The following is a 16,524-nucleotide window of genomic DNA, read 5'->3' as shown; positions in this document are numbered from 1 at the left end:
CCCAACGTCACCGATGAAGAAAACCTCGACGTGAGCGAGTACCTTCAACGCGCCGAAGAAGCCCGACAACTTGCGCGTCTCCGTATGAAGAATCAACAGACGACCGACAGCCACCGTTACAACCTTCGACGACGCTTCGTGGAATACCAGCCCGGTGAACGTGTTTGGGTGTGGACGCCGATACGCCGACGTGGACTAAGTGAAAATTTTCTGCGACGGTACTTCGGACCGTACAAGGTGGTTCGACGTCTCGGCCCACTTGATTACGAGGTTGTCCCCGACGGCATCACGAACTCTCAACGACGCCGATCGCGACCTGAAGTCGTCCATGTCGCGCGCCTCAAGCCGTTTCATGCACGTTAACAAACTGAAACAGTGTTTTTTGTATTATTGTTGTAATGTAATTTATTCATTGTACATCCTTGCATTATTATTGTACCTTCATCTTTAGGTAAAGCATCGGGACGATGCCTTTTTTCAGAGGGGGGCAATGCCACGTTCCATTTCACAAGTTTTTGTTATCGTTCCGAAACACCACACGATTCTCGGCGCAAACCGCGCAGGTTTCGAGAAGGTTCCGGACTGTAGCAGATCATTTCGATAAGATCACGCCCACTGTGCAAACGGTACAGATTGTGCTGGAACCTACGCCACCGCCAGCGATAACGCTAGAACATTCGACGGCAACGGTATAAATGCCAACGCGCTTCGCCGCTTGTCAGTTGTTGATCGAAGGCCGACGCTGCGTTCGCCGCTATCAGTCCGAGACTGCTGTATGTGCAAGACTGCTGCTGTGATTAGACTTTCCCTTTACCGGGCACAGGTTCGCCCAAATAAACAATTAAATCCCAACACGAAGTTTTCTGTCTTTGGCCACGTCACGACCCCGTGACAATATTCATTCCTAACATTCAACCCACTGATTTTTTGAATTGATCATACTACTGATTTCCCGCAATGGTTTCCCTGGTAAATGCTCACTTTGCTTGCCTCTAAAAAAACTATTCTAAACTTCGTCTGATGGTATCTTGGCTTATATAAAGATTGCTCTGGCATTGTGAGACACAGTTATAGTTACGTGTATTTTCGCAGTAAGGCCGCGTGTATGTTTGAGAGGTTCGTGGTTTATGTTGTCAAGTGTCTAAGGATGGGTGAGGGTGAATGTGTGTGTGGGTTAGAGGGCACAATAATAGGTAGCGTTTTTGTTTGAGCAACAACCAGAACTCTATTTGAAAAAGGCGCACGTTGAACGGGTACACTGTATTTTCAAACAGCAAAACGGCAATCAGAGAATAAAGGGGCTCAGAATGAAACTTCAGTCATTCTGTACGTTTGTTTCATTTGACAGGCCTAAATCAAAATATCATCGAATACTAAGAATATGAGACGAATAATATAAAGTTTCTTTTTTTACAAACAGTCTGAGATATCTCGAACAGAGAGCTTTTGTACGAAACGTGGGATCTTATAATGAATTTGCTTCATACTCTGTGCTTGTCCTCAGATTGCACTTGCACCTGTCCCTTCTGCCAGGCCTTGCCTTGCGGTCCAGATCGTGTCCACAAAAGGCTTGTCGAAACATTGTCCACATGCTGCAAAAGGTTCAGCTGTCCACTATTTGGATGCCACATGTTGTACCTGGGATACATGGTGAGTGTGGATCAAAATAATTTCGTGTTAGAAATATTTAAACTTAAGATAAGGACACTGCATGTACTAAATAATTAGCAGTATGGGTGCTCTCTTCCCTAAAGGACAATGCGAAATATACTGTCCATGTATTAGTGATGACCACCCGGAAATAGTACTTCGGAATATGCATTACGAAGGGGTTGCTTTGACAGAAAAATAGGCGTTGTTTTAGCCATTTAAAGGCCATGACTCTACACTCGTCGATTGCATTTGTGCGATGTTTTAGCTCAGATTTACTTCAGATCACCTAACATCAAATTTGCCTTAGTAAAATATATGATAACCCTGCGAGAGGAAACCCATGCACAAGGTCAAGTGTCCATACACACAAAATCTGATAGCAGTAATCAACTTTTGTTTCTGATCAACAAGACGTTGACATTGAGCGTGATTTGTGTCTAGAAGCCCACTTTCTACAAAGAATAGTTTTAGCGGAATCCTGTAACCTTGCCATACGACTGGCGTCTTCCGGGGGCATGTTTCTTGTGCTATGTTATGAAGCATTTTTATCGGGGCTACCAGGGATGACCTCATTAGGCACCATCAGGTCATTAGGTCATTAGGCGTCATCGAGATCAGATCATACGCGAAATTTATGATGCCGCAGAAATAGAAAGGCTAGGAAATCTATGTGTCAGCAGGCTTTCGATTGCTCCATCACAAAAAGAAATATAGTTTCTTCAGAATGTGTTGCACACATGATGTTCATGGCGTGTTATCACGATGATTACTCTGTTGTTAGGTGAATTCTGTTTTCTTTGGTTCGTCATTCCTCCTATTTGTCAGATACTACTCAAGTATAGATTACGCGATTCCAGCAAATAAATCTTGTTGTAAGTCAGTTTTTCTGTCTGTCTCCTTCTTTTCTTGTCCCTCATTATAACGCTGTTTTTATGTGAATAATCTCGTACCAACTCGCCCAAGCAACCACGCTAGCTCAAAAAGAGTTCATCTTTCCTGGTGAACCAAGGAATGACATTTATGGAGGGCTCCATATATATTTTCACTGAAGGTGTGATAGAGCTTTGTAACTTTTCGAGTGAATTATGTCACATAGCCTAAAAATCTTACCAGAAAGTAAAGCATCGGCCCACGTCAGAAGTTGAGTTCATCCAGACAGAAAGAAGACGTGCAACCTTTGTAGTTGACTCCGTGTTGTAGGCATACATGTAGGCACCTGTGAAATTATTGCGTACGTACAACTCGTGATTCTATATTTTCAAGCTCTTTTCAAGTCGCGACGTGTACGGCATTACTTCTAAAAACTGTTGTTTGACTTTCCTATCAAACACTCATGGCCACGACAGCACGTCATTTAGGCGAATAGGTGGGATGGTTACTTGCTTTCAGTGACATCTTCCTAGTATAAGCAGTTTTGTATTTAGTGACATGCACACCACAAGTACATCCAAATAAAGACTCTGCAGTTGGGACACTCGTAGTCACTTCTTTTGAAGCACAAATTCTTTTTTCATGGTGTTTTTTGTGGTACAACGTAATTAACGTCGTGATCTGCGTAGGTTACTTGCGCAAGTGTTTATACGAACGCTAAAAGCGCACTGGATGAGATGACGTATCGTCTATTCCTCTGGCAAATGACAATTTGTAATGATGTTTAAAGTATTGTTTTTCTTACTTTTGAGCAGCACATATACTCATGTTCTGCCACATAGGTAGTATTAGGATAACAAGATAGATTATTATGTGTAGTGCTGTGTGTGTCAGTGTGATCACCTCCAGTGCAGTTTTTCTGTTTAGAAAAATGGTACTATGCAGTATTTTATTATCAATCAAAGAATGAGCGAAAGCTAAAAATAAATAGTGATATGACTACTTATAGTTTACCAGCATGATAAGCATAACTGTTTATAGAATGCTCAGTGTTAGTCAATAAAAGTTTTGTTTCTTCGGCCTTCGCTTAGCGTATATGAACGACAATATGCATCGTCCGAGAGTCCTGCAATACTAATCTGAAACAATGATGAATTATCAGAGCGTTTTACGTAGAAAAGTGCACCGAATCCCTAAATTTGTGCTGTGGCTATTCACCATTGTCCATTGCGCTGTCTTCTGGTTGCCACTTGAGGTCTAGCTTCCCCAAGTCCCCGGAGTAGAGCACCCAGTCAAGGTTGTTTGGCGAGGCCTCGGGAAACCATCCACAGTCGCTAGGCTTTGAGAAGTCACACGTGACCGGGCGAGTATTTTCCACTATGGCAAAAATATATGCAAAACAAGCAGAATACTTTTGAAGTGCACTACCACGTATATTACCTTCAAAATATGGAGGTCTTCAAATGCGCATAACATGATTTCGCTCTCGCACTAATAAAGTGCTTGCGTTCTTTTATGTCTTGGGTATTTTCTCAAACGAATAAACTTCGTCGTTTTTCTTCAAATTCATCTGCCATACAATATAAGTTCATGTTTTCTGTGGCAGCAGCAGTGCCAGTTTCTGGAAGTCGCTATTTTTTTATAGAAATGTTTGCGTCATTATTGACAAAAAACAATATCAAGAATGCCTCCTTTATTATGCGTTCTAGAGAATAAAGCACGATTCCCACAAAGTTGGCATCGCTAATAATTTTGCGCACTAACATCGCACAACTTAGAGGTTCACGTTTTGTAGCTGTTAAGTGTTCATGGAAACGCTTGTACGACAAAAGCTAAAGAAGGATGAGAAAAAACTGTTTTAATGCAAACTACAGGTGGACATGCGTTATACGTTCTTTATGACACGCTATGTACTCACATGTTTTATTTTGAGTGGCGGGGTAGCACTGGGAGTACGTTGTGCTGTCGATGCTTACACCAACAATGTTTGCCTCATAATAGAACTGAAATGAAAAGTAAAGTGCTTAATGATATAACGAGCTATTCTGCTAATAAACCTTGGAGTGTGTTTTCGGCAAAGAAGGAGTAGTTTGGTTACATCTATTCTAAGGTATTAATATTCATGCTTAATAAAATATGAATCTAGATACATCAATATTTGACAATATAACTTAAGCAGAAAAAGTATGCTGTTTTTATGCGCAAAATAAAATGTTTTCGGCAAAGAAGAAGTAGTTCGGTTACATCTATTTTAAGGTATGAATATTCATGCTTAATAAATATGAATCTAGATACATTAATATTTGACCACATAAATCAAGCAGAAAAGGTATGCCGTATTTATGCGGATATCATAATGAGGGCAAGTATTGTGACAACTTAACAGTACACTTCTATCACGGTTAAAGCATGTAACACTGAATGAAGTATTGCACTTAATTAACATTCCATATTTCCCCCTATATTTAGTCGATTATCTTGGGATACTGACAATGAAGGTCGGCAAAGCTGCGTTAGATGGCGACAGCGGAACTTTCAAAGCATTATCCGCGATCGATTATCTGCAGCGGTTGTCAGGGTATTATGATCAAATGTGGTGGGGGGCGTAGTCATATCGTATCTTTTGATGCTTTCTTGGCACTGTGCAATAAAAGTTTTTGATCAAATGGGGAAAAACACCACTACCTCTGAAAATCTGGTGTTCGTTGTTCATAAACCATAATTGGTGTGCGATATTCTCAACAGTAGTAGGATTGTTTCTATTGTATGTGGTGCTTTAACGTAGGCTGTGTTACGAGGGCACTATATCATATAAATATCATGAACATAAATTGCAGTGGTTTTAAGCCTCAAAACCACCATATGATTAGACATGACGTAGAGCAGGTCTCCAGAAATTACGACTTCCTGCAATTTTAAGTGCCCTTAAATTGTATTTCTCGCGCCTCTAAAATGTCGGTTCCATGAAGCGCTGCCGCGGTGGTCTCGTGGTTAAGGTACTCGGCTGCTGACTCGCAGGTTGCGGGATCGAATCCCGGCGGCAGCGGCTGCATTTCCTATGGAGGCGGAAATGTTGTAGGCCTGTGTGCTCAAATTTGGTTGCACGTTAAAGAACCTCAAGTGGTCGAAATTTCCGGAGCCCTCCACTACGTCGTCTCTCATAATCATATCGTGGTTTTGAGACGTTAAACCCCACAAATCAATCAAATCAATCAGTTCCACGAAAATGCAATTTTGAGGCCGGTTAAACGTCATTTGTGGCAGAGCACTTTACTTTCGAATGGCGATTATGAGTTAAATGCGTACCTTGTTCTCAAAGACAAGGCGCGTGAACACTAACTAAATAAGGAGGTCAACACAACAAGTACCGTAAGGTGGGGTAAAGTTAAAGGTGAGGCATAACACAAACATTTTACTTCCCCGACTGCTATAGCTAATACAAGAATTGCTTTTCTTTGTTTTTCTATATTTAAGCGATAGGTGCTGGTAGTTGTCATCCTTTTCATGTGTAAACTTGGTAGTTGCTCAGAGCGTACGTGCGAGAAAAATTACGCAGTTGGTATTACTGTGTCTGTGTGAAGCTACTCCTGCGTGAGTAGAGCAACGTAAGTATTTATTTTGTTACTTTGTACCTCAATATACTTAGCAACAACAGTTTAGTTCGTTAGGTGCCCGCGGCCAAAGCAATTTTTAATTAGGGAACATAAAGACAAAAGGCATCATGTTGTATTAGAGAGTCCTATTAAGTGAAGCATTTATTTACACTCTTCATATACTTTAAATCTTTGTTTACAAGAGTCGCAACATGAAAGAAAATATTGTGTCGAACTTCCTGGTAGCCAAACTACATAAAAAAAGCACTGATGTCTGTTGAGAACAGAACGCATTTTATTCGCGCAGCAACGAGATTGTTCCATGTTTCCAAGGATGCTTAAAGATGCACCCAAAAAATGCAGAAACCTCTAGGTCAGGCCGTTCCCAAACGTATAGTTGAATTGAATTTTACTACGTGTTTGCCACTCTGCAATTTTAAAAGTAAGCAGTAGAAAATGTGAAAATCATTGAATAGCTGGAAAAGTTGAGAGCGAAAAACGCCTGAGCAGTTGTGCATCAAAACAGCGAAAAAATCAAAGAAAACATGCCATAATTTACCTAGCTTCCAATGTATAAATAATCTAAGGAATTGCATGCTAGTACACAGAAATGTTGACGGTGTTTTATTTGCAAGGAGTTTTGAAGCCACAAAGCTCCCGATCTTTGATTGATATGTGGGGTTTAACGTCCCAAAACCACTACATGATTATGAGAGACGCAAAGCTCCCGATCTGTCTGGATTCAATGCATGAAGTGCTGGCTCATCAATACTGCGTGAGGACTCACGGAGTGAATTGCGCAAGTGTTTCTACTGCAACCACTGAAGAGATCATATTCATTTTGACACTGTCGTTTCAGCCCGCAGGTTGTAGCGAAATGAGACACTCAGTATATTTTTATAATAAACTTTTGAAATTTAGCAGCATGGTAATATTTATTTAGAACCTACGTTGTTCTATAAGAAAGAATTCTGCATTCATGTTTAATACTAAACGGCAAAGTCAGAAAAAGTATATTTGCTGTTTGCATAATTTTGTCACGTTTTGCCCCACCCACAAGAGGCTAATGGAGACGGCTGACTTTTTCTTGTGTTTTTGCTTGTATGCGATGTTTTTTGGAATAAATACGGACTAACTTGGTCAGCTCTCTACTAGTTTATAAAACATTTAGCTCGAATTCGGAGATAGGGAAATAGGGATATATCTGAACATATACTGTACTACAAGATGTGAATGAGACAGTCCAGTTGCTATGCACGCGCAAACTACAACGTTTAAATCTGTTTTATGCTCTATAGTTGGAAAGAAGAAAGAGATACGACAAGGTGCCCCACTGGCAATATTATATGAGGATGAGTGACATCATGGACAAATAGTTCTTTTGTCCCAAAAATGTGCTGTCTCTGTGACACGTTCGTGGCTCAAGTACAAAAAAAACAGGATTATATAATAACTATGGCTATTGTTATCTTTGCACTTGTTTTTAGCGCTTTTTCTACATTTCAATAAATATTAGGTTGACCTTGCGCTGTCGATTTGCATTTGCTATTGGCTGCGCATGAACACTTGTGCAAGAAAGATCAACAAATTCTCACTTGTCACTGGTTTAGCGAGCACTAATGCATATATTATTTTTATCGCAGTGTTTGACAAATGCTATTTCACATCAAAAGAAATCATTTCAATATAGTTACTCACCCTGGCACCAGCGTTCCAACTTCCTGTGCTCACTACTCTGCGTGTCCATTTTCCTCCCATGTGCTTTCCTGCAACCACCGCGAGCCGGTGCCGAAGAATCATACCTTGCATCGAAGTCGACGGTGGGTATACACCGAATGCCAGCTGCGCATCTGCGCCTGTGACTGAATGAATAAGGAAAGAACGAAGTGTAAATTAAGGGCTCGTTTTCGTTGTTAGAAAGAGTATTGATGAGAACTAACTTATGTTGGCCTTACACAATATTTAGAAAAAAGGTAGGGGGAGAAATTGGAAGCTTCGAATTTACGCTTACTGAAAGCTGAATTTACGGATAAATGTTTGTTGAAAAACAGTACTACCATATATTTGTTCAGTAGTTATTCATAGGTCAACGGGGATAAGACTGCCATATATATCTTTTGCGACTAAGCTGATGGAAGTTAGGTCGCACATGCTGTCGTGACTTGTTCTCATAATTAAGACCACGAAAAGCGTTAGATTGCAATTACTTAAACCATGCATTATCACTCAGATAAAATTCTGAGTTTTTGCAATGTCTACGAGATACAAAAAACAGTGTTCTTAAACAGCTTCACTGCCTGTTTTCATGTCAAAAATGACGTTCCACTCTACATGAGAGTGGAACACACCAAGGGCATTGCTTGGCTCATATTCTAGACCACGGACAAAAAACTGGTGTGATTTCGTTTGGAAAATGTGTGCACTGCTGAAGACTCAGTAAATATCGTCAGTAACGTCACTGTTAGTGTTGCATTTCTTGACAGCTTAGTTTTAGAAAAAAATGTAGGCTGCTTTATGAAAAAGAAGAGCATTAACAAAAGTTATAATAAATTTGATAGCGAGAGAAACGTGAACTTGTTTTGGTGGTTAGTTGTATTTTACGCGCAATCCACCAGTCTTGGGGGAAATGCCATTTAGACGAAATTCATGCTTTCCGCAGTGGTCCTACCACAGATTTACTACGTAAGTGCTTTTTCAGTCAGTAGCGCCATAAAAGAACGAAAGTTTCGCGTGACATCGTAGGTGTAATGGCTGCCTCTACCCACATGAGTGAAAGGAGGCTGAGAAAGGCACAAAAATTGATTAATTAGAAAAATGTGATGTAACATAGCGCCATACATAATTTTTTCACGCAAAAGCTGTATCGTACATGCGATTTTGCTGTGAAAAAGCATGCGTTCTGCATTTCTCCTATTATAGGTTTCTGCGAGCCATGACATGTATTCGCTTGGAATGATTATTCCGGCAAAGCTAAAAATCCTTGTTGTCCAGCATGAATTCATAGAGGGCTACTAATTAGGCCTTTTATTCTCAACGTTCCATCAAGCAAAAAAAAAACTGCAGGTGCGGAGGCCGTCTTTCTGCTTCTGATGTAGCGTTCTCATTGGACACAAGGATGTCTCTTGAAGGAAAGCAATAAAAGACAGTTGAGCTATATCTTTCGCAGCAGATGTTTCGAGCAGGTAAATTTCGGAATCACATATTGGCACGAAATAACAGCGCTCTCTACTCACGTTGGTCAGGAAGATAGACGTAAAATGAGACAGCACAGGAAGCAGCGACGTTTCCCAGCCGTGGTGTGATCAGTGGGTTCGCTCGTCCCTGGGGTGCATCTGAAATGTTGGTGAATGCTGAATCATAGGAGTTCACAGTTCTAGCCTTCACTTTCACCCAGAAAAAAACATTCAAAATATTTACATATAGGCAAGAAAATTGATGCTATGTGGAGCTCACTCCCTTCATAGTCATTTTGAATTAATATTATTTGCCTCTCTGCCTTTCCTCACTATTTCTCTCTTTCTCGCTCCTAAATGTTTACGATGTATAGAAAAAGAGGGGGATGTATAGCCGAATTTCGTACAACAGCCAGTGCGAAGAGGTAATTAGAGACAGACAAGTTGGTAGATAATTAACTTTTGTTAAGCTGGTTATCAGGATGCGCAAAGTATGTTCAGTTCTGCTTTACAAATGCTATTGACAATGAGTTTCGATAAATATTGTGTTTTCTCGCAAATTTTGTCGCACAGCTCCCTGCGTTATTTGAATGCTGAAAAGTACGTGTTTTATATTCCATGCAGTAGTTTACAGCTGTGGCAACTTTGGCTTCTCTATAACGTGCTAATCTCGCCTCCAAGTGAGTCGCACTCCAGTGAATCACCGTCAATACAACGAGATGAATCACTTTTGAAGACAGCGTATAGTAGAGCATCGCAGTGATCATCAGGGTGACAAAATGCGCCACCTTTTGCGCGCTCTAAATTTCTCAAGTGAACAGACCAGTACAATACACACGTGTATCAATATACCTCATGAATTGGTAGCCATATTTTGAAATACAGAAACACTGTTCCATTTTTGTACACTTGTGACACTTTCTCTACCTGATGCTATATAGAAAGAGTTCAAGTTAGGTATTATTCACGAGTTATATGTTATTGTTACGTGGAAATAACATCAACCAGTGTGTATTTCACACAATGCCAACGCTTTCAATTCTTGTTCAAGACGCCCTTCAAGGTATGTACCGCATTTCCTGTCAGTGTCATTCGAAAGTACGCAACACAACTACCGGTGGCGAAAGTGCCGACCAAGAGCGTCTATGGAGTAAGAGCAGGAGGACCGTAGTAATGCTTGAACCTTGATGCATAGACGACGTTACGACGCAACAGAGGAGAGGAGGTCGAGAGATCATCAGGAGAAATCGTGTATGTACGTCTGTCTCTCGTCGAAGTATGCGGGAAGCGTCCGTGAAACGAGAACGAAGCTTCTCAGAAAGGCCTGCGCTCAAAACAGTTTTGTGAAGGAACTGCGCAGTTACCCCTGAAAAGGGCCCTTTGTTCCCCTTAAAGACGGAATGTGCGCAAAAGATTGCACGCGACACGGCAAAAAGGGGCACTTTACTCCTTGTGGAGTAAAGCGCCCGTTTTCTGAAATAACTGCAGGAATGTTCGCGCTGTGTACAAACGACCCATCGGTGCCTACACAAAGCTGTTTTCTGTCAGACTGTGCCGAAGGTTATGTAGTGTAGTGGTTAGTGTACGCGCGTGCTGCCTGTATGGTCGTGAGCTTGAATTCCTTGTGTTTGCTGTAAATTTTCCAAAATTATTTCTGATTGTGATGCTTGTATATTGATTGTGCGTCTTAACAAATGCTAGCGCGAACTTCGACAGGCTGATTAAGCCAACCAAAAAGCCTGATTTTTCTTGTGATAACAGTTGCGCCTGTGAGGAGTAATCATGAAAACGTGGTTACTTCGTCGCAGTTGCTCCGAAAATGGTGCAATGAGTGTGGCAAGTTAGTTACTCCTCTAAAGGAGCAACCTCAATACTTCTTTTCTTCCTTTACTTCCGAGAGTGCGCATGCCATCTAGGGGACCAAAAAAAAAAAACGAGGGAACCCATCGTAATTTGTTCGTCACGATACCACTTGACGTAGCGATGCTTCTGTGTTTCTTGGAAAGCAATTAATTTGCTGCGAGTGAGCTGACTGGCACGGTCAGTGCAGGCAATACCGTCATGTGCGTAATCAGAGGTAGAGTGTGGAGCAGCAGGCAAGGACGTAACCAACATCAACGTTTGTTCGCGTGCAAATAAAGATAAAATAGCGAGTGTCCAGCCTTATCATGCCACGAGGACTTGTATGCTAACGTCTCCTAGGTTAGTGCAAAGTCCCGTCACGATGGTCGGTCAAGTCGTGTTTTGATAGCAAATCCGTCAAGGTGCGGTTTAGGCGTTTTGTAGGCCGTGAGCTTACGTTGGGTGGAAGAAGAACGCAGGATATCGTCAGCCATCTTAGAAATGAACGTATGGCCTCCGCCTGTATGCAGTTGAATAGGGGCACCGTGCACTAACATAGGATTGCGTAGTTGAAAGCCTGCAACGTCTGTAGCGAAGCTTGTTGGCAGGGCTAGTGTAACTGCATAGCGGATGGCATAATGCGTAGCAACTGCGACCCACTTATTTACGGAGACGGATTTTCGGAAGGAACCTAGAGGGTCCAAACCAATACAGGAAAAGGACTCTGATGGGAAGTCGACGGGCTGAAGCTTTTAATCGGTGATACCTTTGAAAATATGCGAGATCTTGTGAGCCTCGGCCAAGTTGCAATTGGACTGTAGACACAAGGCTAACACTTCTTGAATATAGGTCAAGTAGTGCTCGGGTAATGTCTGTGTGAGTGTGGGTAATTGTTTCCCAGCATTAACCAGTTGACCAAATAGGTTGCCAAAAAGGTCGTGGAGCTTTTGTTTAAAGATTTATCAGCCTGTGGCTCCGTGCTCATGCACCTCAAAGAAAACTTAAGGAGTCTTGTCGAGATATGACATTCGCAAGAGTAACAGTTAGGTCCCAGCCATATTACTTGTTTATGCGCTCATACATAAGTTGTCCACATTCGCGTTTTTTACTCCAGTAAGGGGTGTGTCGTTAAGGTTTCGCACCGGGATGCTGTCGTTTTAGTTGCCGAGGTAGGTGGCGAAGCCGCGCTTTCGCCCGGAGCCATGGTAGCAGACTTAAGCAAGCGTCCAGTGTAGGGCTCCGTCGTCAAAAAAGTAACCCACATTTGCAGCAAAAATGTTACGTGGAAATGTATTTTCACGCAAGAATATGTATGAATACTCATTTACACCCAAAGCACTTGAATATTCGCCGCCCTAAGCGCTGATTCTTGAAAGAATTACATGCCCCTTTAGGCATACCAAAACATACTTTATTACAGAACTTCGCATGCCTCGGTCAGTTTGCAATGCGGCATATGAGGCCCTTCTAATAGACAACTTGTCACGTATCGGCACAGAAATGCTAGTTAACTGCTTTACCGAACGAAACACAACATTCACACATGAGGATGAACTCTCAGCATTAAGGTATGATTAGGCATACATAGGCAAAAAGTGTAATTGTGAGTACAACAAGAGGACTGCTTACCACTGTTTAGTAAAGAGTACGCGACAAATGTGCCATATTTCTTGTAATCGGAACCAAGACGAGGGAAAAATTTCTGGCCTTTGCTATCTGCGACAGTCGTCCAGTTCCATCCAAAGCGCGCGCTCGTATATCGGTTTTGCATGCCACATAGGTCCTTGGAAAACTCACAGGCCCCTGCGGTGATGCATTGAAAAAAAAAGTAACATATTATACTAGCACAGACAAAGACCACAGAGAGTGAGAGAGGAATGAAGAGGAAAGGCGAGGAGGTTAACCAAGCTTTGGCTCAGTTGGATAACCTACTCTGGGCGTGGGGAAAAGAGGAATAATGCACAAATACATAAACGGTCAGCTTGAGAATACCCAGCACGGCCTCCCAGTGTTCATTTACAAGGGCTCAGAAAGCTTCACGCTATGCGTGCTGCTATTATGGGCATAGTGTTGGATATTTTCTACCTATTTATCAGTTGGTATTGCGACTTCGCTGTCGCAACCACTGCCTTTCAGTAATTGCAACACATTAAAAAGCTTCAAGATCAACGATGAATCATAGCTGGTTCATTTCGAGGCCATTTTGGGTATTTCTCACTTACAATGCGCGAGCATCAACAAAATGGAAAGCTGGCGACGGACTACGAGATGCAGTCTATCTTCTCGAACGTGGTGCTTGTGCAACACTCGCATTAAACATGCGTAAAATTAGGTGAACGCCAGGAAAGAGTTAGTCATAATTTCTAATGAGGTGCGGTTTTGTTGCGATAGCAATTATATGGAAACTCTCGGCAGGATTGCGCGGCCGGCGTTGACGTCGACGAGGACGTTGGCGTCGATGTCATAATCCGTATATGTATACGTATGTATATATATGGAAACATTAGAAAAAAATACCAGAAGAAAGACTCCGCCGCGCGGAATCGAATGTGGGACCTCCGCGTCGAGAATGCAAGGCGTTAACCACTGAGCCACCGAGAGGTACCTCCTTCAACGTTCAAACGGCAAGCTATTCATATCTACCACTTACCGCTGTGGGCGGGCATATCGGGGGGAATCTATAGTGTTTTCAGCATTATCAACAAGATGGTGCCGTGAGCACGCGGCGGCTCTCATCTCTTACGCGTACTTTGGACCACGTAGAGAATAAGAGAGTGTACGTTCGATCGCGCGCCGTTATCTTACAATGGGGAGAATCGGACGTCTTGGCTAGCCTTTAAGTTTCGTTCGAACAATTCTATTGTAGTTACCGGGCGCACAGAGGTCACCGCAATCGTCGCAGAGCCACCGTTTGCGAAAACGGCGCGCTTTTCAGGGAGCAAAGTAACAGCTGAGACGTTTATTCGCGTTATTCTGTATCGGTGAGTACGTTTCATGCGTTCTTTGTGCGTGAGAAACATAGTACACGTTTCTATCTGCTTGCCATTCTGCGCGTGACCTTCCGATTCTTTGCTATCGCGTTCATTGCCACGTCTTTGCGGCAAAGCTGTGACTTTTTAGTGCCCTTGTGCACTATTTTCAGCAAGCACTCGAGCATAACGCAAACAACCATAGCCCGGCTCCTTGTGCGTGACAGGGAAGTCTTGCTCAATTGTAGATAAATCGCCGATGGCACATCAAAACACACGCAGCACATTGCACTAACTTGTTGGAGCGAAAGTTTCCCGAACTGTAAGTGTTAATGTATATGAACTCAATCAGCTATAATAAGTAATTCTGTATTTTTTCCTGGCTTCTCTAAGTCTTTTCATTCAATCCTGAATAATTCATTGCTTTTTCGCTCTCTAACTATTTTACGGGGACGCAAATAAAGAGGTATAGCAATAATCAGTATAAAAACTCCAAATTTCACTGATGTCTAATGAAAGCTCCTCATGTAATTTGGTCCCTGTCTCAGAAAGAAAAAAAATATACAGAATTGATAATGTAGATACATCCACTGCAGTTTCAGGTCAAATTTTCGGTCAAAACTTTTGGCGATGTGCGGTTGGTTAAATTGCATATAAATCTGAGTACACGAAGTATTTCAGACATTCAAAAATAAAGCAGAAAATTTAACAATCTAGCTACATCTAATGTATATATCAGTTAACAAACCACAAGACTATTGTTTTAGTTTTTATCCGAATGTATTTGCTTTATTAACATAGAATTTCGGGGGTTTAACGGCACAGAAATACATTACATAAATGAGTAGTTCTGTAGTGGAGGGAATTTCCGATTGGAGTTTTCCATTATGTGGTGGGGTTTGTTAACGTCTTCCTGAACCGTAGTACAGGTGCAAGCAGCATTTCGGCTTCATTGAAATGTGCCTGCACTTAACCTTATCTGAAAAATTGGTAGTTACGAGCTGAAAATTATCATTCAATAAAGATAGAGCTAACAGACACGCCATAAGAATTAAGACCAGTCATTTATTCAGTGAAGTGTAAAATTTCATTCCTATTAACGGTGGCGGCGTCAATGGCGACATAAGAAAATATTATTTAATGTAAAGTATGCAGCCCTGTCTTTTCTCACACAATTCGTCTGTGTGAAAATTTTAACGAAAACTGCGTACACTTTTGCGAGAATCGTGGAAAATGAGCAGGCTCATCTCACAGACACTATTGCTCAATTCCTTTAACAAATTTCTAACGAATCTCATGGATGATAAATTATGCGGCAGCACATACCACATCGCTCTTCATCGGCTCCATTGGAACAATCGCTCTTGAAGTCGCACACTGCAACCACTGGAATACACTGCGTGGTAGCGCCACATTGAAATTCTTGATCTCCACAGGCAGATGGAGGCGGTGTTGCTGGTACTGCCGGAAGCTCTGTGGTGAATAGGAAAACAAAGTAAGCAACTGTAGAGCAATATACAGTTGTTATCTATCTATCTATCTATCTATCTATCTATCTATCTATCTATCTATCTATCTATCTATCTATCTATCTATCTATCTATCTAATGTATTGTCACCCAATCTATTACACAAGCTTGCCTATTCGTCATTTATAATTTACTCTTGCATTACTGCGTGAACAAGCGTATTCTGTCACCATTTCATAGCATCCCTGGTAAGAGGTATACGCCTAAGAGATGCCAACTTTTCTCTTTCTCTTATATCCACGTGCAGCCTTTTTTAAATGCCTTCGCCGTCGATTCTTCACCTGCTTCCTCTCGGAATGTTACTGCTGAGAAGCCAATAAAGGCGAGTGAGTTGGCAGTACTTCATCATATCGGTAGATAAGGCACCAAAACGTAATAAAAAAATTGCTTCCAAATCTGCATGTTACACCGCAAATGTCGTCGAAAGACGATAGTCTTGCGTCTGGAGAGAGTGAACAAAACGTTTATTTGATGTTCTGCGCAAGAAAATCGGTGAATGGTATTCTGCAGATGCTGCGTTAGAGTGCCTGGAGCGTGTAGCGGAAGCGAATGAGCGCATCGAGGCACGTTAGATAACGGAAGTTATCTTCAAAAACGAATGTGTGCAGACCGTGGAGAAAGATGGGCGCCAGTCTCGGAGGTGATAAGGTGTAGAATGCAAAGCAACGGGCAGGTGCCACCACCGTGACATCGTAGCAAAGCGTTGGAAACACCTTTTTGAGCATCGCGTTGCACTGTCAGCGAGGCGCGATCTAACGCTACATTCCTTAGAGTTACTTGTGTGTGTCTTTCATAGTATAAAGGCAGACATACAAAACATCGGAGCGTTGTTGTGGCACCTCAGATATGCGCAATATTTCCTTTTTAATTGACAATCACACAACTATGAACGCTA

The 16,524-nt window shown here is 41.9% G+C and overlaps 1 protein-coding gene across 1 annotated transcript in view; it reads right to left on the bottom strand.

Annotated features, from left to right (window-relative positions):
- LOC119169733 (MAM and LDL-receptor class A domain-containing protein 1-like) overlaps positions 1-16,524 on the bottom strand; it is a 228,200-nt gene that overhangs the window by 58,631 nt on the left and 153,045 nt on the right. The window contains exons 44-51 of the mRNA XM_075885553.1: positions 15,427-15,573; positions 12,761-12,934; positions 9,350-9,448; positions 7,815-7,978; positions 4,442-4,526; positions 3,742-3,900; positions 2,764-2,869; positions 1,488-1,638 (exon numbers count right to left, since the gene is read on the bottom strand). Of these exons, the coding sequence (XP_075741668.1) occupies positions 1,488-1,638; positions 2,764-2,869; positions 3,742-3,900; positions 4,442-4,526; positions 7,815-7,978; positions 9,350-9,448; positions 12,761-12,934; positions 15,427-15,573 (1,085 nt within the window). The remainder of the gene's footprint in view (positions 1-1,487; positions 1,639-2,763; positions 2,870-3,741; positions 3,901-4,441; positions 4,527-7,814; positions 7,979-9,349; positions 9,449-12,760; positions 12,935-15,426; positions 15,574-16,524) is intronic.

The sequence above is a fragment of the Rhipicephalus microplus genome, chromosome 2 (genome assembly GCF_043290135.1).
Source record: "Rhipicephalus microplus isolate Deutch F79 chromosome 2, USDA_Rmic, whole genome shotgun sequence".
Taxonomy (NCBI): Eukaryota; Metazoa; Arthropoda; class Arachnida; order Ixodida; family Ixodidae; genus Rhipicephalus; species Rhipicephalus microplus.
The sequence above is the reverse complement of the archived record's forward strand: the minus strand, read 5'-3'. Positions and strand labels throughout refer to the sequence as shown.